The 24,051-nt window shown below is 44.9% G+C and overlaps 1 protein-coding gene across 6 annotated transcripts in view; it reads left to right on the top strand.

The window, feature by feature from the left end:
* The window catches only part of Tcp11x2 (t-complex 11 family, X-linked 2), a 521,515-nt gene extending 497,744 nt beyond the window's left edge, over positions 1-23,771 (top strand). For 2 of the 6 annotated variants that reach the window (NM_001433438.1, XM_087600689.1), the window contains 8 exons: positions 7,753-7,882; positions 11,394-11,514; positions 12,353-12,573; positions 16,054-16,190; positions 18,690-18,907; positions 19,007-19,188; positions 20,257-20,420; positions 23,341-23,771. In NM_001433438.1, coding sequence (NP_001420367.1) covers positions 7,753-7,882; positions 11,394-11,514; positions 12,353-12,573; positions 16,054-16,190; positions 18,690-18,907; positions 19,007-19,188; positions 20,257-20,420; positions 23,341-23,573 — 1,406 coding nt within the window. In that variant the 3' untranslated portion in view covers positions 23,574-23,771. Of the gene's footprint in view, positions 1-4,456; positions 4,475-7,752; positions 7,883-11,393; positions 11,515-12,352; positions 12,658-16,053; positions 16,191-18,689; positions 18,908-19,006; positions 19,189-20,256; positions 20,421-23,340 lie in introns of those variants that run through there. The other 4 variants (XM_087600690.1, XM_087600691.1, NM_001433439.1 and 1 more) reach the window with 4 other exon arrangements.
* The last annotated feature ends 280 nt before the right edge of the window (positions 23,772-24,051 follow it).

Below are 24,051 nucleotides of genomic sequence, written 5' to 3'. Positions count from 1 at the left end.
TCGCAGTCTCCCTGTCTCCCTGTCTCCCTGTCTCCCTGTCTCCCTGTCTCTTTTTCTCCCTGTGTCCCTTGCTCTCTGGCTTCCTGGCTCCCTTGCTCCCTAGTTACATGGCTATCTGTTTCCCTGTCTCCCTGTGTCCCTGTGTCCCTGTGTCACTGTGTCCCTGTGTCCCTGCGTCCCTGGCTCTCTGCCTCTCTGGCTCCCTGTCACCATGTCTCCCTGTCTCCCTGTCACCATGTCTCCGTGTCCCTGTCTCCCTGTGTCCCTGTGTCCCTGTGTCCCTGTGTCCCTGTGTCCCTGTGTCCCTTTTTCCCTTTGTCCCTGTGTCCCTGTCTCCCTGTCTCCCTGTCTCCCTGGCTCTCTGGCTCTCTGGCTCTCTGGCTCCCTGTCTCCCTGTCTCCCTGTCTTACTGTGTCCCAATGTCCCTGTCTCCCTGTCTACCTGTCTACCTGTCTGCCTGTGTCCCTGGCTCTCTGGCTCCCTCTCTACCTGTGTCCCTGTGTCCCTGTGTCCCTGTCTCCCTTTCTCCCTGTGTCCCTGGCTGTCTGGCTCTCTGGCTCCCTGGCTCCCTGGCTCCCTGGTTACATGGCTCTCTGTCTCCCTATCTCCCTGTCTCCCTGTGTACCTCGCTCTCTGGCTCCCTGGCTCCCTTTCTCCCTGGTTACATGGCTCTCTGTTTCCCTGTCTCCCTGTCTCCCTGTCTCCCTGTCTCCCTGTCTCCCTGTCTCCCTTTCTCCCTGTGTCCCTGGCTGTCTGGCTCTCTGGCTCCCTGGCTCCCTGGCTCCCTGGTTACATGGCTCTCTGTCTCCCTATCTCCCTGTCTCCCTGTGTACCTCGCTCTCTGGCTCCCTGGCTCCCTTTCTCCCTGGTTACATGGCTCTCTGTTTCCCTGTCTCCCTGTCTCCCTGTCTCCCTGTGTCCCTGTGTCCCTGTGTCACTGTGTCCCTGTGTCCCTGCGTCCCTGGCTCTCTGCCTCTCTGGCTCCCCGTCACCATGTCTCCCTGTCTCCCTATCTCCCTGTCTTCCTGTGTCCCTGTGTCCCTGTGTCCCTGTGTCCCTGTGTCCCTGTGTCCCTGTGTCCCTGTGTCCCTGTCTCCCTGTCTCTCTGTCTCCCTGTCTCCTCCTTCCCTGTACCCCTGGCTCTCTGGCTCTCTGGCTCTCTGGCTCCCTGGCTCCCTGTCTCCCTGTCTTACTGTGTCCCAATGTCCCTGTCTCCCTGTCTACCTGTCTACCTGTCTCCCTGTGTCCCTGGCTCTCTGGCTCCCTCTCTACCTGTGTCCCTGTGTCCCTGTCTCCCTGTCTTCCTTTCTCCCTGTGTCCCTGGCTGTCTGGCTCTCTGGCTCCCTGGCTCCCTGGCTCCCTGGTTACATGGCTCTCTGTCTCCCTGTCTCCCTGTCTCTCTGTCTACCTGTGTCCCTTTCTCCCTGTGTCCCTCTCTCCCTGTCTCCCTGTCTCCCTGTCTCCCTGTCTCCCTCTCTCCCTGTCTCCCTGTGTACCTAGCTCTCTGGCTCCCTGGCTCCCTTTCTCCCTGGTTACATGGCTCTCTGTTTCCCTGTCTCCCTGTCTCCCTGTCTCCTTGTGTCCCTGTGTCCCTGTGTCCCTGTGTTACTGTGTCTCTGTGTCCCTGTGTCCCTGGCTCTCTGCCTCTATGGCTCCCTGTCACCCTGTCTCCCTGTCTCCCTATCTTGCTGTCTCCCTGTGTCCCTTTCCCTGTGTCCCTGTGTCCCTCTGTCCCTGTCTCCCTGTCTCCCTGTCTCTCTGTCTCCCTGTCTACCTGTCTCCCTATATCCCTGGCTCTTTGGCTCCCTGTCTACCTGTGTCCCTGTGTCCCTGTCTCCCTGTCTTCCTTTCTCCCTGTGTCCCTGGCTGTCTGGCTCTCTGGCTCCCTGGCTCCCTGGCTCCCTGGTTACATGGCTCTCTGTCTCCCTGTCTCCCTGTCTCTCTGTCTACCTGTGTCCCTTTCTCCCTGTGTCCCTCTCTCCCTGTCTCCCTGTCTCCCTGTCTCCCTGTCTCCCTCTCTCCCTGTCTCCCTCTCTCCCTGTCTCCCTGTGTACCTCGCTCTCTGGCTCCCTGGCTCCCTTTCTCCCTGGTTACATGGCTCTCTGTTTCCCTGTCTCCCTGTCTCCCTGTCTCCTTGTGTCCCTGTGTCCCTGTGTCCCTGTGTTACTGTGTCTCTGTGTCCCTGTGTCCCTGGCTCTCTGCCTCTATGGCTCCCTGTCACCCTGTCTCCCTGTCTCCCTATCTTGCTGTCTCCCTGTGTCCCTTTCCCTGTGTCCCTGTGTCCCTCTGTCCCTGTCTCCCTGTCTCCCTGTCTCTCTGTCTCCCTGTCTACCTGTCTCCCTATATCCCTGGCTCTCTGGCTCCCTGTCTACCTGTGTCCCTGTGTCCCTGTCTCCCTGTCTCCCTTTCTCCCTGTGTCCCTGGCTGTCTGGCTCTCTGGCTCTCTGGCTCCCTGGCTTTCTGGTTACATGGCTCTCTGTTTCCCTGTGTCCCTGTCTCCCTGTGTCCCTGTCTCCCTGTGTCCCTGTGTCCCTGTCTCCCTGTGTCCCTGTGTCCCTGTGTCCCTGTCTACCTGTGTCCCTGTCTCCCTGTCTCCCTGTGTCCCTGTGTCCCTGTCTCCCTGTCTACCTGTCTCCCTGTTTCCCTGGCTCTCTGGCTCTCTTGCTCCCTGTCTCCCTGTGTCCCTTTGTCCCTGTCTCCCTGTCTCCCTGTCTCCCTGTGTCCCTGGCTCTCTGGCTCCCTGTCTCCCTGTCTCCCTGGCTCCCCGTCTCCCTGTCTCCCTGTCTCCCTGTCTCCCTGTCTCCCTGTCTCCCTTTCTCCCTGTCTCCCTGTCTCCCTGTCTCCCTGTCTCCCTGTTCCTGTCTCACTGTCTCCCTGTCTCTCTGTGTCCCTGTCTCACTGTCTCCCTGTCTCTCTGTGTCCCTGTCTTTCTGTGTCCCTGGCTCTCTGGCCCTCTGGCTTTCTGGCTCCCTGTCTCCCTGTCTCCCTTTCTTCCTGTGTCCCTGTCTCCCTGTCCTCCTGTCTCCCTGTCTCCCTGTCCTCCTGTCTCCCTGTCTCCATGTGTCCCTGTCTCCCTGTCTTCCTGTCTACCTGTCTCCTTGTCTACCTGTGTCCCTGTGTCATTGTGTCCCTGTCTCCCTGTCTCCCTGTCTCCCTGGCTTATGGCTTTCACTCCCTGTCTCCCTGTCTCCCTGTCTCCCTGTCTCCCTGTCTCCCTGTCTCCCTGTGTCCCTGTCTACCTGTCTCCCTTTCTCCCTAGCTCTCTTGCTCTATGTCTCCCTGGCTCTCTTTTTCCTGTTTCCCTGGCTCTCTATCTCTCTGTTTCCCTTTCTCCCTTTGTCTCTGGCCCCCAGGATATTTCATTTTATGGCTCTCTGGCTTTCTGGCTCAGTGGTTTTTGGCTCTCTGGCTTCTTTTCTCCCTGTATCCCTAGCTCTCTGGCTTTCTGTCTCCCTCACTCCTTTGTTCCCAGTCTCCCTGGCTCTCTATCTCTCTGCCTCCCTGACTCCCTGTGTATCTGGCACCCTGGATATTTGATTTTATATCTCTCTGGCTCTCTGGCTCACTGGTTTTCTGGCTCACTGGTTTTCTGTCTCTCTGGCTATCTATCTATCTATCTATCTATCTATCTATCTATCTATCTATCTATCTATCTATCTATCTATCTCTCTGTCTCCCTGTCTCCATGTCTCACTGTATCCCTCTGTGTTTGGCCCCTCGACAATTGGTTTTCTGGTTCTCTGACTGTCCGGCTCACTGGCTCTCAGCTCCTATCTCTGTGGCACTCTGACCTTCTGGATACTGTGATCAATGGATCACTGTCTCTTTGCCCCTCTGGTTCACTGGCTCCCTGGCTCTCTTATTCTTGGACTTCTAGGCACCCTGGTTCCCTGGCTCTCTTTCTTTCTGGCTCACTGGCTCTCCACCTCTCTGGCTCCCTGGCTCCCTGGCTCTCAGGCTCTAATATTCCTGGGCTCCAATCACCCTGTTTCGCTGGCTCTCTGTCTCTCTGGCTCACTGGCTCTCCACCTCTCTGGCTCCCTGGCTCCCTGGCTCCCTGGCTCTCAGGCTCTCATATTCCTGGGCTCCATTCACCCTGTTTCGCTGGCTCTCTGTCTCTCTGGCTCACTGGCTCTCCACCTCTCTGGATCACTGGCTCTCACTCCCTGGCTTCCTGTCTCCCTGTCTCCCTAGCTCTCTGGCTCTCTGTCTCCCTGGATCCCTGGTTCCCTGGTTCCCTGGCTCTCTGTTTCCCTGTCTCCCTGGCTCTCTATCTCTCTGCCTCCCTTTCTCCCTGTGTCTCTGGCCCCCTGGATATTTTATTTTATGGCTCTCTGGCCGTCTGGCTCACTGGTTCTCTGGCTCTCTGGCTCTCTGCCTCATTGTCTCCCAGTCTCCCTCTGTCTCTGGCCTCCTGGGAAATTAGTTTTCTGGTCCTCTGACTGTCTGCCTCACTGTCTCCCCAGCTCCCTGGGTGTGTGGCACTCTGACCTTATGGATCCTTGGATCACTGGATCACGGGCTCTGTGGCTCTCTGGCGCCTTGCATCCCTTTTTCCTTGGCTTTAAGGCTCTCGGCTCCCTGGTTTCCACGTTCTTTGGCTTTCTGGTACTCTGGTTCTCTGGCTCCCTGGGTCTCTGGCATTCTGAGCCTGGATCACTGGCTTTCTGACTCTCTATCTCACTGCCTCCTTGTCTCCGTATCTCCCTGTGTCTCTGGATCCCTGCATCTCTGGTTTTCTGGCTCTCTCGCTTATGCCTGCTTGGCTCTTTGACTCTCTGTCTCTCTGGATCCCTGTGTCACTGACTCCTTGGCCCTCTGGATCATTTCCTCTCTGGCTACCTGTGTGTCTTGCTCTCTGTGTCTCTGTCTCCTGTGCTTCTGTGGTTCCCTAGCTCCCTGTCTCTCTGGCTCTCTGGCTTCCTGGCTTTCTGGCTCTTTGGCTCTATGTCTTTCTGGCTCCATGGTTACCTGGCTCCACGGCTCACTGGTGCTCTGTCTGTCTGACTCTGCCTCCCTGTCTCCCTTTATTCCTGTCTCTCTGACTCTCTGGCTCCCGGACTTCCTTACTCTCTGATTCTCTAGTTCACTGTTTCCCTTTCTTTCTGTCTCCCTTCCTCCCTGTCTCCCTGGCTCCACGGGTCTTTGTCCGTCTGGTTCCCTGGCTCCCTGGTTTATTTGCTCTCTTGCTCTCTGTCTCTCTGCCTCCTTGTCTCCCTGTGTCTCTGGCTCCCTGTATCTCTGGTTTTCTGGCTCTCTGGCTCTCTGGCTCCCTGGTCTCTGACTTCTGGCTCTCTGGCTCCCTGGTCTCTGACTTCTGGCTCTCTGGCTGTCTGGCTCCCTGGTCTCTGACTTCTGGCTCTCTGGCTGTCTGGTCCCTGCTATTTGGCTTGCTCTGGTTCGGGTTCTGCCTCTGGCTCTGCGAATCTGGCTGTGTCTTTCTGACTGGCTCCCTGCTTTTTACATTGGCTCTGGCTCTAGGTTGTTTGTTCTGCCTCACTGGCCCTTTGGCTGTGCCTTTGGCTCTCTTATGTGACCCTGACTCTGGCTCTGGCTTTCTGGCTCTTTGGCTCTCTGGGTCTCTCTTTGTGGTTATGGTTCTGGCTCTTGGGTTCTGAATTGGGATGGCTCTTTGGCACTGGCTATTTGCCTCTACCTCTGAAATTGGTTTTTGGCATTGCCTCTGGCTCTAGCTGTCTGTCCCTGCCCCTGCTCCTGTCCCTGCCCCTGCCCCTGCCCCTGCCCCTCACTCTGCCTCACACTCTGCTTCACACTCTACTCCTGCCTCTGGCTCAAGTTCTCTGGCTCTGGCTTTCTGGCTCTGGCTTTTGCTTTGACTCTCCTGTCTCTCTCTTTCTGGTTCTGGCTCTGGCTTTCTGGAAATGGTTCTCTGTCTCTACCTCTGGCTTTCTGGTTCAGGCTCTCTGGCTTTGGCTCTCCTCTGGCTCTCTGGCTTCTGGTTCTGACCCTATCTATGGCTCTGGCTCTGGCTTTACCTTTTTCGTTGTCTGCCTCTGTGTCTCTGCCTTTCCTGCTTTCTGGCTCTGTCTATGGTCTGTCTTTGGCACTGGATCTCTGGGTCTCTGCCTCTAGCTCTCTGGCTTGCTGTCTCTCTGGTTCTGAATCTGTCTATAGCTTCACCTATGGCTATCTGCATTTGGGTATGGCTGTATGATTCTGGCTATGACTCCGACCCTCTGGCTCTCTGGTTTTCTGGCTCTGGTTCTATGCCACTGGCTCTAAATATGGGTCTGGTGTCTAAATATGGCACTTGGTTTCTGTCTGGTCCTGGCTCTGGGCCTGCTCTGCATATGGCTCTGGCTCTCATGTTCTTTCTCTAGCTTTCTGAATCTGTATCCCCATCCCTCTGGCTCTGGCTCTGGCTCTGGCTCTGGCTCTGGCTCTCTGGCTCTGGCTCTGGCTCTCTGGCTCTCTGGCTCTCTGGCTCTCTGGCTCTCTGGTTCTCTGGCTCTCTGGCTCTCTGGTTCTCTGGTTCTCTGGCTCTCTGGCTCTCTGGCTCTCTGGCTCTCTGGCTCTCTGGCTCTCTGGCTTTGGCTATTACCCTAGCTCTCTGGCTCTGGCTCTGGCTCTCTCTAGTTCTTGCTCTGGCTCTGGCTCTGGCTCTGGCTCTGGCTCTGGCTCTGGCTCTGGCTCTGGCTCTGGCTCTGGCTCTGGCTCTGGCTCTGGCTCTGGCTCAGGCTCTCTGGCTTTGGCTATTACCCTAGCTCTCTGGCTCTGGCTCTCTCTAGTTCTTGCTCTGGCTCTGGCTCTGGCTCTCTCTAGTTCTTGCTCTGGCTCTGGCTCTGGCTCTGGCTCTGGCTCTGGCTCTGGCTCTGGCTCTGGCTCTGGCTCTGGCTCTGGCTCTGGCTCTGGCTCTGGCTCTGGCTCTGGCTCTGGCTCTGGCTCTGGCTCTGGCTCTGGCTCTGGCTCTGGCTCTGGCTCTCTGGCTTTGGCTATTACCCTAGCTCTCTGGCTCTGGCTCTCTCTAGTTCTTGCTCTGGCTCTGGCTCTCTGGCTTTGGCTATTACCCTAGCTCTCTGGCTCTGGCTCTCTCTAGTTCTTGCTCTGGCTCTGGCTCTGGCTCTGGCTCTGGCTCTGGCTCTGGCTCTGGCTCTGGCTCTGGCTCTGGCTCTGGCTCTGGCTCTGGCTCTGGCTCTGGCTCAGGCTCAGGCTCTCTGGCTTTGGCTATTACCCTAGCTCTCTGGCTCTGGCTCTGGCTCTGGCTCTGGCTCTGGCTCTGGCTCTGGCTCTGGCTCTGGCTCTGGCTCTCTGGCTTTGGCTATTACCCTAGCTCTCTGGCTCTGGCTCTCTCTAGTTCTTGCTCTTGCTCTGGCTCTGGCTCTGGCTCTGGCTCTCAGGCTCTGGCTCTCTCTAGTTTTTGCTCTGGCTCTGGCTCTCTGGCTTTGGCTATTACCCTAGCTCTCTGGCTCTGGCTCTCTCTAGTTCTTGCTCTGCCTCTGGCTCTGGCTCTGGCTCTCAGGCTCTGGCTCTTTAGCTCTGTCTGTGACTGTGTTCCTGGTTCTGGTGTTGGCTCTTGACTCTCTGGCCATAGCTCTCTGGTTCTGGCTATGACTCTCAATCATTGGCTCTGGTTCTCTGGTTCTGGCTCTGGTATATCGCTACTTCTGGCTATCTCTCAGGATCTGTGGCTCTACGGCTCTATTTATGTGTATGTCTCTGGCACTCTGGCTCTGTCTTTAGCTCTGTGATCTCTTTTGATAAATATTATGCTTGTTTTTATTTTTTTTTTAGAGAACCAGCCTGCAGCAATTTCTAAAGAAGATTTAGGAAAAGTTAATGAAGTTTCAAAATTGAGTATTGCTCATGAAATTGTTGTAAACCAAGATTTCATTGTAGAAAAGAATGATTTACCTGAAAACAGGTATATATTTTATTGATCGATTGGGTGAATGAATGCTCTTCTTGACATAATTACATAGCATATATGATTTTTGATCAGGTTTGATTTGTTTTATTAAAACATACAGAGATTGAGTCTGTCATAAATAGTATTAAGTATGACAGCAGAGGAAGCAGTATAATTATTTAGTATAACAGTGTTCAAGTGACTAGAGAGAAGGCTCAGCAGTTAAGAGCACTGGCTGCTCTTCCAGAGGAATTGGATTCAATTCCCAGAGCCCAAATGACTGCTCATAAGTATAACTCTACTTCCAGTGTATCTGATACTCTCATACAGATCTCTGTGGAGGCCAAACACCACCAAACACCAATGCGTGTAAAATAAAAATAAGTACAATTGGCCAAGTGAGGATGAAGGATAATCTAGTGGCTAAGCCCAGTTACTGTACAAACAAGAGGATCTAAATTCAAATCCCCAGAACCCATGTAAAATATGGTATGGTGTTGTGCATCCATTCAAAGCTATGTGTGCATTAGAGACAAAGGATTACTGGACCTTACCTCCAGGTTCAGTCAGAGGTCCTGTCTCAAGGGAATAAGGTGGAGAGTGACACAGGATGTCTAACACCCTCTAGCCTCTATATGTGAAATCCCAGAGGAGCACAGAGACTACATACACAGAGGCAACAGTCACACAAATACAGGCACACAAAGTGTGAAAATAGCAAATTATATCTAAATACCAAATAGGCCTATGTCAAAATGTTAATTCTTGGATTTTAGTGAAGAATTTCAGATCTTTGCAGATAAACTTGAAGGGTAGAGCTGCTAGATGGTAGTCCAAATTTTCTGTAAAATAAGTTGGTGCAGATAAACAACTTTTCTTTTTCCAATTTTGATTTCATCTTCTGGGTGTGGGTGTATTGTCTCCATATATGTCTGTGCACCACATGCATGCGGTGCTCAACAGGACCAGAAAAGGACATTGCGTACCCTAGGGCTAGAGTCATAGATAGTCGTGAGCTGCCATGTGGTTGTGGGATTCAAGTCCTGGCTCTGGAGATGAGCTGCCTGTGCTCGTAACCACCATCTCTCTAACCCCACAAATAAATTTTCTAATAATGATATTGCCATTTGTCATGAGTAAGAAGTTTCTGATTTATATATTCTGATTTAATAGGAAAAATGAGCCTTATTGAAGTTCTTCATAATTATATTGATTCAATTCAATTGTATTATTTTGATATTGAAGTACATAAAGGAGTCTTTCAGTATGAATTGAATGTTTCTAATGGATCATTAGCATTTAAATGTGGGTTAGAAAATGGCTTAGAAGGTAAAGGTGCTTGCTGTTGACCGATTTGATCCCACATGGTGGAAGGAACCAATTTATATAATTTATCCTCTTGCCACCAAACAGATTCTGTGACAGATTCTGTGACAGATTCTGTGACACTTTGTATGTGTGTACATGTACACACACATTGTAAGTAAGTATGAAGTAAAAATGTTATTTCATAGCTTTAAAAATTTCCCACCTTGAATGCCTCCTTTATTTTGCCACTTTAGGGATTCTGTTACTAAAGCACCATCTTGGTTCTTGTGATTCTCTTGTGTGTTGCATATATTTTGCTTGTTGCTAATAATGACACATGGGAAGCACATCTTTCATGACTGGAGTTTTCACCAAAACACATGTATCCTAGGATCTTAGTTCAGTTCATAGCCCCTAGAATCTGAGTTATATTTATTTTTTTCTAATTTTACTTTGGGGATTAGGAATGATACTAATTAGAGTTAACAGTACTTAATGGAAACACCATTGCCGTTCGTTAACAAACATTTATTGAGTACTTATTAGATGGGATGTAGAATGTTGAATGCTGAGGGCATTACAGGTAAGATGCTCTCTTTGCCATTGAGAGGTTCCTGTAGGATAAATAGTCCATATGCTGTTGTGCAGAGGGGTAAATAATTACACAGCTGGCGAGTGGAGTTCTTCATGAGTATGGACTTGCATGGAATACTATCAGAGAAGATTGTCTTGAAGTCATACCATTTGAGTTGAATCTCAAGAGAATGACTTGGTACATTTTAGGTGATATTTTTTGAAAAGTACTATCTTAAGGAGAAACGTCTCTTCAAGGGCATAGAAAGGTAGAAAATAATTACTACTCACTCGGAAGGGATTATTACTGCTTCAGAGCAAGGTGTTACAAGAAAGGAGCATTCAAAGTTAGGGAGTGTTGACAGAAAAGTGTCATACTGCATCTGGCTTCTGTTATCAAGTTCTTGAAAGATATTAGATGAACTGGACATGATGAACAAACAGATTCGGATCTTGGGAAAAGCATTGACTTAGCAAGGACAAATCACATTTTGGGGCAAGATGGTTGCTTTACAGACTATTGTAAATGTACAGGTGTGATATGATGTTTGGCTAAGAAGGGTTCCAGAGACACTTAGGAAACAGACTCTCTGGAATTTGTTGACCAGATAGATAAAAGGGGTAGTGATAGTGGAGTTCCAAACTCTGGAACATGTCAGATGAGTGATAGATGATCGTTGTGCACAAGTTATGCAAGTTATTGATGTGCGGGGGGTGGGGAGAAACTTGAAATTTTTTTATCATTTGTATTTAAAAACAAATTGTGCATTGTTATTGTAAAAAGTTCAGGGAAAAAAGTAGACTTCCTGGTTTTTAGAAATAGCGTAAGTAAAGAACAGGTTAGAAAGGGGGAAAATAGTAAATTTTATTTAGTCCTTCTATAAAGTATATGAAAACCTTCAGCATTATAAACGTGGTAAAAAATCCTTCCCTACCCTTCATACTGAGGTGAAAAATATCACATACTATGCATATAGAAATATAAATGAAGTCACACATCTAGGCTAGATGCAGAATTATGGTCAAAAGTCAGAGTCCCGGTTTTAGTTTATGGTTCTTCCAAAGGGGGGAGGGAAAGAGAGGGAAAGGAGAGAATAAGAACAGGGAGGAGGAGGGGTGAAGGAAGAGAGGGAGGAGAGAGAGAGGGGGAGGAGAGAATAAGAACAGGGAGGAGGAGGGGTGAAGGAAGAGAGGGAGGAGAGAGAGAGGGGGAGGAGAGAGAGGGAGGGAGGGAGGAAACACACAGAGAGAGAGACGAGGCAGACAGACACAACCTCAGAAAAACATTGAGAGGTAGAGAGAGGGACAGAAACAGATGTATATCGAGAGGGGAAAATAGAAATAGACAGAGAGACACAGGGAGATACTGGGAGGAAGGAAGGGACAGAAGGAGAAAGCAGGGCATTGGGTTGGGTGGCAGGGAGACAGAGACTCACAGACATTCTGGTATCGCTCTGAGAGGATTCAAGCATGTTTGTTGCTCTTCATCTGAGACTAATGACAGTTATTCTTTTCAGTACTTCTCAAATCATAACTCCTCTCTGGCCTACGAGTTTGTTTGTCTTTCCATGGTTTTAAATATTGTTTGAGGGATTGTGATTCTGTATTAAATTGCTAAGATCAATTTGCACAACTTTCTTAATAGTCTGGAAAGCAAGTTTGTGGAGACAATGTACAATGCATTTTGGGACCACTTGAAAGATCAACTGTCTCGTACTCCTCCTGATTTTTCTTGTGCTCTTGAACTTATAAAAAACATAAAACAGGTGAGTAGTCGGCTTTCTCTCTGTTGATGTAAAGTCCCCTGACCACCTTATACCTTGGACTATTAATGTTCATATCATTAATGTTCTAAGTAGCTTACTTTATAAACAGATATGGGGTGTATTGACTCCTATTTCTTCATATGAAATATAGTTTGAGGGTTAGAGTACTATTTTAAAAACATAATGCGTCGTTCAATAAAGCATATTTTTACTCAATTTTTACTGTGTTTTAAGCGTTCCAGAAACACCAAAAAAGAACTATTGGCCACAAGGGATTTACATTTTAAGTCAAAAAGCTATTTCAAGTGACCATTTAAGAGTAACTTGCTTACCAGGTAGTGGTAGTGCCGCATGCCTTTAATTTCAGCAAACACAAGGCAGGCACAGGCAGATCGCTGAGTTCTAGGCCAACCTGTCTTACAGATTGAGTTACAGGGCAGCCAGGCTTACAGAGAGAGTTTGCATCAGAAAAACAAAAATGACCAAAAAAAGAGAGAATATCTTGCTTATGCTCTTTAGAGTAAAATAATTTAAAACTGCCCTTTTGTTAAGGGCATCATATTTTGTGGAGGTTGAATATGTTGTTGTAGACTATACATAATTGTTGCCCCAGTGTTACTTTTATTCATGATTTCCATGTCATTTCCCTTGAAAATAATGACTATTGCTATAATTTCCATGAAGCCTAAAATGATAATGATCTTAATGGAGAGAAATAACTGTAAGAAATTTAGAGACCTACTTTCTTGAACCCCCTAGAAAACAAGTACTGTTCAGTGGGTGCGTGTTTAGGATTCTGACTATAATGTGGCTCCTTTGGTTTTTCTTTTGTGGGCAGATTTTAATGTCACTACTATTACCACGTCAGAATCGTCTAAGAAATGAGATTGAAGAGGCACTGGATTTGGATCTCCTCAAACAAGAAACAGAGCATGGGGCTCTAGATGTTCCTCATCTCTCCAACTATATCCTCAATTTGATGGCCCTCATGTGTGCACCAGTTAGAGATGAAGCTGTACAGGAACTCGAGAGCATAAAAGATCCAGTACAGTTACTGAGGCAAGACTAGAATCGTGCTCTCTTAATGGATCTTTTGTTGTTAATAATGTGATATCTCAGTATGAGTAAATTATAAAGAGAAAAGTAAGTATTTTGGCTCTCATCCTCAAAGTCCAAGGTTGAGACTAAGGGGCTGCGTCCAATGAAAGCATTGTTTCTGGTAGAATCTCAAGGTGATAAAGAATATCACAGGATGAAAGGAGAGGGAGAGGGGAGGGAAGGAAGGGGGAGAGAAGAGAGGGAGAGGAGAGATAGACAGAGCACAGACACACACACAGAGAAAGACAGACAGAGAGACAGAGACAGACAGTCAGAGACAGACACAGAGAGACAAAGAGACAGAGATAGAGAGAGACAGAGACACTAAGTTTTTCTGTTTTTGTGAAATCACTTCTATTCAATAATGGTAGTTTCTAGCCCGCCATACTTGTGTAGTCTGGGTGATGGTCTAAAGGTTTCATTTATAAACTCCATAATTGTATTAAGCTTTCTACCCTCTCAGTATCTCACAGTTGGGCTTGAAGTTTGCTAGTTTTTGGATAGCAACCTATTTTCAAACTATACCATACTCTTCTCAAATCTATGTTATTATGTACTATGAAAAAAATTGAGACAAATATTGTAATACACCTCTGTATTATGCTGAAGGCTAACAGTTTTTCACTTCTATTTTCTACCTTTACTTTTTAAATTTTAACAATTTATTTAAAATTATATTATTTTACGTTTATGAACATCTTGCCTGCCAAAATGTATGTATGTGCACAATGTATATGCCTAGTACTTGCTGTGTCCAATAGACAGTGTTGGATCTTCTGGAACTGGAATTCTTGATGTTTCTGACCCACCATGTGTGACTATTGGGAATGACTCTAGTTCTCTGTAAGAGCAGCAAGTACCATTAACAACTGAGCAGTCTCTCCAGCCACTCTTGTGTAATATTTTTGAGTTTCTTACTATATACAGTGAATACTATTATCCCTATTTCAATCCTGCTGATCCACTTTTTCTTCCCAATTACTCCTCTTCTGAAGTTTGGTTCTGATTTTATTCAGTATATGTCCAGGGGTCTGCAAGTGCTACATGTTCTGGGTGGCAGGGACCTTGCCAGATTTAGAGGATTGCATTCTCAAACACTCCTCTTCATCCTTTGGCTCTAACAATCTTTCCATCTTCTCTTCTATAATGCCTGCTGGGCAATGGCAGCTGTGTCATATATGTCTTCTTTATATGTGGGCACTCAACAATCACTTATTTTAACATTTTGACCAGCTGTGAGTCTCCATATTAGCATAATATGTAAAACATATTCTATGTCCCAGGCTGAGAAGCACTACTAACTAACACTTTTTTACTCCCTTTCTTTTTAGTTGGGAAGGGCAGTGTCTCCAGTTTCTTTTGATGCCATGTAAATGGTCATTTGGAGGCCATACATTTTATGAAATGCTCTTAAAGCATTTAAGTGTAGCACTAATTCTACAGATTTCTGTCCATCCCAACTCAAGTGTTCTTCTATTTCTCCCAGTCTAAACTCTGCTGAAACAGAAATGAAGACTCTCAATGTTTTGCAGCTAAAACAAATAGAAAAGAAAAAATGATATTGTTTATGAATTGGAAATTAATCACTCATACTTCAACCTCTTATAGATAATTGTTAGTGCTGGTTTTTCCTTCTAGTGACTACCCTTTTCCAAATGTAGCCACTAGCCACAGTGCAAAGAGCTCTAGAATGGTTGTTGAAATGTCAGACTATGTGTCTCTGCTTCCAACTCGCCCTTTAGCCTTTGGTCCCTGAATGGTGCATTGATTTATGTCTTAGTCTGTTTCATAAAGAGTTTTTTTTTTTATAGAAGTGATGTTTGAATAGTTTTTGTCAGGGCAATGTCAGCCCAATAGTTTTATTGGGCTCATTCTTCTAAGAAATAGTTATGAATTTGAGTCTCTGACTTGTATCATTCTGCCCAGGGAAATTCTATAGTACTGAAGTCTTGGAGGCTGCCCAGCAACTCCACTGGGCATTGCCATGTGCCTAGATATAATACCTCCATGGCAGATTTCTGACTAGGCTGCCAGAGACTGTTAATTGCTTCGTAGCTCATGTATTCTGAATACTTGCACAATTAGTACCACCAGGGCATTACTAAGGCTTACCATTGTGTTTTCCAGATTTTTCAGTAGAATAATTGTCCAGCCTAAGATACACTTCAGCTTGTTTGCCCTATAGTGGTTATGTTGACTGAAGGACAACTATACTGAAACTCAGAGAGCAGAGCCTGTTGTATTCTTGGCAAGCAAATGGTGACATCCAGTTAGTACATCTCTGTAATCTTACAATAAAGATTCTTACTTGCCTTGAAGGTCTTTGAAATTCACTGGAGGGTATATTTCCCACTGCTGTATGACCAGCATAGAGTTTCCTTCTATCCATACTCATCTCGTTAGAAAAGGAATTACTTGGGTATATTTGGTTGGATCTTACTGGCTTTTTACTATATACATTGTCAGGCTTTACTTTTTCAAGTTAGTCTACCCTTCTTATGTTTCAATTATGAACCTCATCTTTAAGTTATTTTTTTTTTCTTTTCATGTATTTCTGCATGTGACTAAAAGTAGCCAGGTAACTCCTTCAGTATCATGCTGAGAAATTTCACTTCTCTAATGTCTTAGGGCATTGCTCTCAAAACTTACCTTCTGTAAAGCACTTTGAACATGTACACAATTCAAAGCTTTTGCTAGTTCCTTTCTGTTTTCCTGTAAGACTTCTTATTTTCTTTTGAAACTTCTTTGTAATGTCCCTTAGTACCTATTTCTGCCAACATTTTGATAATGAATATTTTAGTAAATGCCTAGGAACATCAAACATATTGCAGATATTCTTTCCTTCTTAACCATCACCCAAGCCATCCTTAATACCCCAGTCTCATTAACAAATCTTTTTTCTAGCCTGTTTCTCCAAACCTTTAGATTTTGCCCATTTCCCACATTTTCAGTTATTTAGTGGATCAGCAGTCCTAATTTTCAATATTACTCTTCTCCCTTAGTTTATTATGTTGTGCTCAGGCAAAATACTCAATTTTCTGTAATTTCTAAAAAAGCATAGATTTATTTCTTACAGTTCTGGAGGATGGAGCATTGAATACTGAGTGACTGCATTTGGTGAGAGTATTCGGGAGACGTTTAACATGGTAAAGAACATTACATGGTCAAATAGAGCAACATTAAATTCTTAGCCTCACATCATTTTCTATTAGAATCCACTTATTTGTAAAACTGAAGCCCTCACAAAACCTTGCCTATCAGGCCCCTACTCAAGGCAAATGAATTTTTTTGGATCACATACTATCTATTATTGACTGAAATCAGTACTTTCCAGCCCTTTTCCTATTCTCAATACTGGGATTTTATTATTCTTTCCTTGAGCTACACTCTTGAACACTAGATTTCCTTTCAAACTAACTGTTCTGTATTTGTCTGTGACAGGGGTATCTTCCAAGTTCTAGGCCTGATGAAAATGGACATGGTGAACTATACTATCAAGAACATTCGACCATATTTACAGGAACATTCTATACAATATGAACGAGCTAAATTCCAAGAACTCCTTGACAAGCAGCCTGGTGTGTTTGAAATTTAACTAGAGGTGGAAATTGGCTTCAAATATTTTTACAGTGTTTTTCTATTTTGAATAGAAAGTTTACTTCTTGGATCAAGGGTTAAGAGAAGCAAAATTTTCCAATCACTATTCAAATCACTTTTTTAAAAAATTAAATTTATTCTTTGATAATTCCATACATACACATGGTGCAATCTGATTAGTCTCAAGCCCAACCTTTCTTGTGCCCTCCCACTACCACAATTTCCATTTTAAAGAATCCCCTCTTACTTTTCTGTCTTTTTGTTTTATGACCACCTGAGTCCATCCACTGGAGTAGGAACATCTCACTTGGTAGATCATTGAATGACTCTCCCCCTCCAGTAGCCATCGAAGTAGTTCCTGAAGGACAGTGCAGCCCCATGAGCCCTCCCCCTCCCCATGATTGGGTTTTGACAGATCCAATTTTATGCAGACTCAGTGCAGCCTAACTATCTCACCTGCTTTGAGAACACAATTGCAATAACCATGCCATGTCCAGAATATAACAGACCATTGCCTTTCTCTCTGTCATCCCACTTTTGCACTCTTTCTGCCACCTTTTCTATGACATTTCTTGAGCTTTGAAGGGGGTGTGATAGATGCTCTGTTTAGAGCAGAGTGGGCAACAGTTACTTACCCTTACAACTTTGAGAAACCACAATCTTTGAACTAATTGCTGTTTGTGACAAAAAGAACTTTCTCTGATCAAGGCTACAAAGAACACATATTTGTGCTTATAAACATAAATACTTAGAGGTAAGTTGACAGCATTTCTATTTAGAAAAATGAAGGAAAAGTTCATCCTTAGGAACTATGAGTTCCTTACCCATAAGTCTTTGCCAGGTCTACAAAGCCACATGTGAACTCCCTCCTCTGGAGTAGGCCTCACACCCTATTAGAAAGTTGTTGAGGACTCCTCCATTGTTGGTGGGATTGCAGACTGGTACAACCATTCTGGAAATCAGCCTGGAGGTTCCTCAGAAAATTGGACATTGAACTACCTGAGGACCCAGCTATACCTCTCTTGGGCATATACCCAAAAGATGCCCCAACATATAACAAAGACACGTGCTCCACTATGTTCATAGCAGCCTTATTTATAATAGCCAGAAGCTGGAAAGAAGCCAGATGCCCTTCAACAGAGGAATGGATACAGAAAATGTGGTATATCTACACAATGGAATATTACTCAGCTATCAAAAACAATGACTTTATGAAATTCATAGGCAAATGGTCGGAACTGGAAAATACCATCCTGAGTGAGGTAACCCAATCACAGAAAAACACACATGGTATGCACTCATTGATAAGTGGCTATTAGCCCAAATGCTCAAATTACCCTAGATGCACAGAACACATGAAACTCAAGGATGACCAAAATGTGGATGTTTCACTCCTTCTTTAAAGGGGGAACAAGAATGCCCTTGGCAGGGAATAGGGAGGCAAAGTTTAGAACAGAGGCAGAAGGAACACCCATTCAGAGCCTGCCCCTCATGGCTAGATAAGTTGGATGAAGCAAAGAAGTGTAGGCTGACAGGAACTGGATGTAGATCTCTCCCAAGAAACACAGCCGGAATATGGCAAATACATAGGCAAATGCCATCATTAAACCACTGAACTGAGAACGGGACCCCCGTTGAAGGAATCTTAGAAAGGACTGAAAGAGCTTAAAGGGGCTTAAGACCCCATATGAACAACAATGCCAACAACCAGAGCTTCCAGGGACTAAGCCACTACCCAAAGACTATACATGGACTGACCCTGGGCTCCAACTACGTAGGTAGCAATGAATAGCCTAGTAAGGGCACCAGTGGAAGGGGAAGCCCTTGGTCCTGCCAAGACTGAACCCCCAGTGAATGTGATTGTTGTGGGGAGGGAGATAATGGGGGGAGGATGGGGAGGGGAACAGCCATATAGAAGGGGAGGGGGAGGGGTTAGGGGGATGTTGGCCTGGAAACCGGGAAGGGGAATAACAATTGAAATGTAAATAAGAAATACCCAAGTTAATAAAGATGGGAAAAAAAGTTGTTGAGGGCTGGAGAGATGGCTTAGAGGTTAAGAGCACTGACTGCTCTTCTGGAGGTCCTGAGTTCAAATCCCAGCAACCACATGGTGCCTCACAACCATCTGTAATGAGATCTGATGCCCTCTTCTGGTGTGCCTGAAGACAGCTACAGTGTACTCACATACATAAAATAAATAAATCTTTAAAAAAAAAAGTTGTTGCTTTACCTACATGCTGATCATGCTGGTATAGCACTAGTTGGCAGATCTGGCTTGGAATATTGATTTGTATTGGGGTAAACAGGGTCCACAGGTTGGCTTGGAGTTTGCCCCCAGCTGCGTCCATAGTGCCTTCTTTTACTATGAAAGCTATTCTGGAAGGAAATCATCAGTTCAATTCTAGCTTTGAAAATGAATGTTAAAGTCTCCAACTTTATGCCTGGGAGTTTAAACATATGTGTTCCCTTCTCTTTCATAGATCTCCTTGATTGCACCACAAAATGGATGACTAGAGCCGCCACAGAGCTTATTACATCACTACCAAGTATATCTGTCTCTCCGAGCACCTCTTCTGGCACAATAAGTGCATTTCCATCTCCAAAGCCTGACCCGGATCCGCCTAGTCTTACAACAGTGTTATACCAAGGGTACCTAAATCTTGTTCTCAGGGACCATGGGAGCGAAGAATTCCCTGAGGTATGGATGTGTGTTCAGGCATTTATTTTGTTATTGTTTTCATAGAAGCCCCCTTATAGCTCTCCTTTCCTAACAGCCTGTTCTTTCTTGCCTAAACAGACTCTGCTGATGGATAAAGCACGACTGCAGAATATGAAATCCAAATTGCGCCACTTGACCATTCTAGCCTCAGTTTTACTTGTGGCAAGAAGTTTCTCTTGTGGTGTTTTATTCAGCTCGCCAGAATTTGTGGATAAATTGAAATGCATAACAAAGGCTCTAACAGAAGAATTTAGCTCCAAGTATGTTTCATTGGTGTCTCTCTCTCTCTCTCTCTCTCTCTGTCTGTCTGTCTCTCTTTCTCTCTGTGTGTGTGTGTGTGTGTGTGCGCGCGCGCGTGTGTGCACATGTCTATACAAAGTCATTTGTCTATGCAAGTGTGTGTACATGTCACATGTCAAGGCCAGGGGTCAACTGCAAAGGTCTTTCTTTTGTTGCCTACTTTATTTTTTTTTGAAACATAGTCTCTAATGGAACTTGAAGCTGACTAATTAGGCTAGGCTGCCTGAATTATAAGTTCTAGTAAACCACCTGAGTGCCGTGATTACTGTCACAAACCTTCACTTCTGACTGTGGAACTATGCTCAGGCCCTCATGCTTGTGCAGCAAGTACTTTACCAAGTGAGCAGTCTCAACAGATGTCTTATAGATTTCTTTTAGAATGAAATATAATATGACATTTAGGCCATAAACAGGCAGTATGATATTCCATTATTCTTCACACAAAGGATTTTTGTAACCAGATGCAAAAATATTGTTGATATTTTAGGTTTGCCATAGATAAGTATAAAATCTTTTCTACCCAGAAGGAGAATAAGATGGTCACTCTGCTACAAATATTCATTACTATGTTTTATAGCAGAACATATATATTTCATCAAAGGACAGTGGATTTTTGTTATTTATACCCATGGCATACAGAGATTCCATATCAAAGTATAAAGGAGAAATAGAAATTTAGTGTTATTAATTTATTTGCAGTGTTTTTGGTAAAGTAAGAATATCTAAGAATACATTTTCAACAACATTTAAATGTTCACTACTGAAAAGAATATTGAATGCCTCTTGGAATGTAACCAAACTCTTGTCCAATATATATTGTTCCATATAGTTGGCATATAGTACTATTTATATGAATAATTTTGTATCTTAAAGCTAATAACAGGACTATTTTACATGCTCATTGATTCACGTTGTCTATTGATGGTGAGAGAATCACAATTTCCTTGGGACTGCCTAACTTTTAGTATAGGTCTTTCTGGGTTTGGCCCCTATGTCAAAGAAACTATATTTTTGTCTTCACTATCTAGGCCAGAAGAATCTATGTTAAGTGTGAGTGAACAAGTATCTCAGGAAATCCATCAAGGTCTTAAAGAAACGGGTCTAACTGCTCTGAGCAGTGAAAATAGGGCATCACTTGTAGGACAACTCCGAAACATTGCCAAAAAAGAGAATTGCATTCGTACCATCATCGGTAAGAGTCCTGAAAGTGTTAAGAAATAGCAATAACCCATTCAGAGCCTGCCCCACATGTGGCCCATACATATACAGCCACCCAATTAGACAAGATGGATGAAGCAAAGAAGTGCAGACCGACAGGAGCCGGATGTAGATCGCTCCTGAGAGGCACAGCCAGAATACAGCAAATACAGAGGCGAATGCCAGCAGCAAACCACTGAACTGAGAATAGGACCCCCGTTGAAGGAATCAGAGAAAGAACTGGAAGAGCTTGAAGGGGCTCGAGACCCCAAAAGTACAACAATGCCAAGCAACCAGAGCTTCCAGGGACTAAGCCACTACCCAAAGACTATACATGGACTGACCCTGGACTCTGACCCCATAGGTAGCAATGAATATCCTAGTAAGAGCACCAGTGGAAGGGGAAGCCCTGGGTCCTGCTAAGACTGAACCCCCAGTGAACTAGTCTATGGGGGGAGGGCAGCAATGGGGGGAGGGTTGGGAGGGGGACACCCATAAGGAAGGGGAGGGGTTAGGGGGATGTTGGCCCAGAAACCGGGAAAGGGAATAACATTCGAAATGTAAATAAATATTCAAGTTAATAAAGAAAAAAAGAAAAAAAAATAAATAGCAATAACATACAAGGTGGGAGTTAGACTCTGCTCTGAGACTTACTGAATACTTTAAAAATGGAGCCAGGAAGTTGTGGTATGTAGAGGAATTTTAATCCAGGAATATGGCTGCTCCGCCAAGAGACCACGTCATAGAACTGTCTAGGTCTGTGTGATGCAGGCACACTCTTAGCACACACCTTTAACCAAAACCAAAGAAGGTAAAGTTAGTTTGTAGAAGGAAGCAGCCATGTTTGAAAGTGACCTCTAATTGAAGGGCAGACAGAGTGATGAACCAGAGAAAGAGTTGACAGAATGGTCAGAGGTGGAATAGATCCAACTCACATGTGAATATGAACAGACAGGAAAAAGATGCTACTTACGAGAACAGCAGAGGGGGGGAGGGGAGGGGAGAGAGAGAGATAGAGACAGACAGACAGACAGACAGACAAAGGGAGAAGAAGAGGAGTTTTTACCAGGAGAGTTTTACAGATACAGGTTGCAGTTGAAGACAGAATGAACCAGAGAATGAGAAGGAGCCAGAAAATTAGAACAAATTGCCCAAGTTAGTTTGAGTCCAAGGAGAGCAATTCAGTCAGAGGCTGAGAGAGAAACTGGATTCAATCAGTTAGCTTGGAGAGGAGTTTGGACCAGAGCAGCTGAGTTGAACCAGCCAGCTAGAGTTCAGAAAAAGTTAGAAAGGTGAGCTTATTCAGCAGTGACCCTCAGAGATGACAATTATATCTGGCAAATAAAAGTTATTTTTACAATGGTACATGCCTTTAGTTCCAGCACTTGAGAGGCATAGGCAGGCAGATCTCAGTGAGTTCAATACCAGCTTGGTCTACAGAGATACCTCCAAGAAAGTCAGGGCTACACAGAGAATCCCTGACGTAAAAAACAAAAACAAAGCAAAACAAAAACAAAAGGTAAGTTGATATTTGGAAAGCACTTTAGTTTTACTTTTCTTAAGTGTAATATGCAATATTGAAACAGAACTCTTAGTTTGAAGAATCAAAATACAGTTATATACATATGTATTATATATATATTATAATATATAAATTAACAGCTCACATGTGTGCGTGAGCACACACACAAACAGAGAGAGAGACACAGAGAGAGACACAGAGAGAGGATAGAATCACTACAAAACCCTATGTTAGAAAACCATCCCTACCCAGGATTTAAGGTACTTTACAGGTTCCTATTCCCTTTGTTGGGTATAACACTGAATTATAATGTAGGATAGAACATACTATATTGTGGAATAGACATGGTAAACGTGGCCAGTTTTTATATTTTATTTTATGCAAGAGTATTCTATCTGCATGTACACCTGCATGCCAGAAAAGGGTTTTGGATCCCACTACAGATGGTTGTGAGCCACCATTTGGTTGCTGGGAATTAAACTCAGGTCCTCTGGAAGAGCAGCAACCAGTGCTTTTAACCCCTGAGCCATCTCTCCAGGCCCTGGCTAGTTTTCTTTTAACTTCTTACGTATATGGGTCTGAACTTAGTATACCAGCCTTAATGTATGTTCTTGGCATTGCAGGTGTGATGTTTATGACAATCTTATTAGGCAAAATTCATACTAGTATCTTAATTATAGATATGTAAAATAGCTTAAAGACATAATCCAATGACCACAAGCCATTATTATCTTTCTGATTTTTACCAATGTGTCTGTGTGTTTGTTGAGGGTATGTGCTGTGGATCAATCTCCATACCTTGCATATGCTATACAAGCATTTGGCTATTAAGTTATACCTCAGGTCCTATATTATCTTTTTTGACAACTCATTATCTTTTGGTGTTTGATGGTATGTCTTCACTGCAAACAGAACTGAAATAATATATACAAATGAGCAAAGGAATGTCTTGATCACTGTTCTATTGCTGCGATGAGACACCACAACTAAGGCAATTCTCATAAAAGAAAGCATTTTTCAGTCTCACAGGCAGAGTCTATTAGCATTATGGTGGGGAACATGGTAGCTGGCAGGAGTGGTACTGAAGAAGGAGCTAAAAGCTACATACTGATATGCAAGCAAAGACAAAGAGTCGGGGTCTGGCGTGGACTTTAAAAATATCAATGTCCCTCTCCAGTGACAGACTTCCTTGAAAAAGGCCCAATCCCCTAATCCTTCTAATCTTATTAAAAGGTTCCACTCCTTGGTGACTAAGCATTTAAACATAGAAGCCTACTGGGGCCATCTTGTTGAGACAACCGCAGTGAAAAAAAATAGAAAACTTTGGTGATCAAGACAGTGAGCTGTCAATTTCTTCTGAAACCTAGTTCTACTTTCTTTTCCCCCATGACAGAACAACGGATACATTTATTTCTGAAGTGCTGTTTGATTCGAGGCATGCAAGAATCTCTTCTGGACTTCCCCGGAGGCCTTCTTTTCATTGAGCCAGAGCTGGCAGAACTGGGTTGGAAGTTTGTTAATCTGATGCATCACAACCAGCATGTGTTTAGCCCTTACTATGCTGAAATCCTAAAAAATATCATCTCTCCGCCCAGTACAGAAGAAAACGAGGAAAAACCTTTCTGACAATGCTGGTCCCAAGTCCTGGCACCAGGAATCCAAAGAGAGGTCTCCTTATATTCCTGAAATAACATCACCTGTGGCCAACAACTGAGGTGACCCTCTTCATCGTCGTTAACAGCCAGGATGCAACTGTAATGGCCAACCATACAAACTCCAAATGGCCCAATGCCCTCCGTTAATAAATTCTTGGGCTGCAAGAAAGCATCAGTGTCTCCTGTCCCTTTCCCCTCAAGTATCTGAAAAACAACCAGGCTCTCACTTGTCGCTTCAATGGCAGATCAGTTTTCAGTATGGTAGACTGGACAGGCATCAAGGCAATGGCATATTCTTAACTGAAAAAATTCCTTGAGGGGTATAAAAATTCTACGTGATTTTCTAGAATTAAGGTACTTCTGAAGTAAAAAACGTACTGAATTACAAAAGAGGATACAGAATCACAATTCTGCTACCAAAGTTCCCTATCATTTTCAAGGCTATCACC

This window comes from Rattus norvegicus, chromosome X (genome assembly GCF_021556685.1).
Source record: "Rattus norvegicus strain SHRSP/BbbUtx chromosome X, alternate assembly SHRSP_T2T, whole genome shotgun sequence".
Lineage (NCBI taxonomy): Eukaryota > Metazoa > Chordata > Mammalia > Rodentia > Muridae > Rattus > Rattus norvegicus.
The sequence above is the reverse complement of the archived record's forward strand: the minus strand, read 5'-3'. Positions and strand labels throughout refer to the sequence as shown.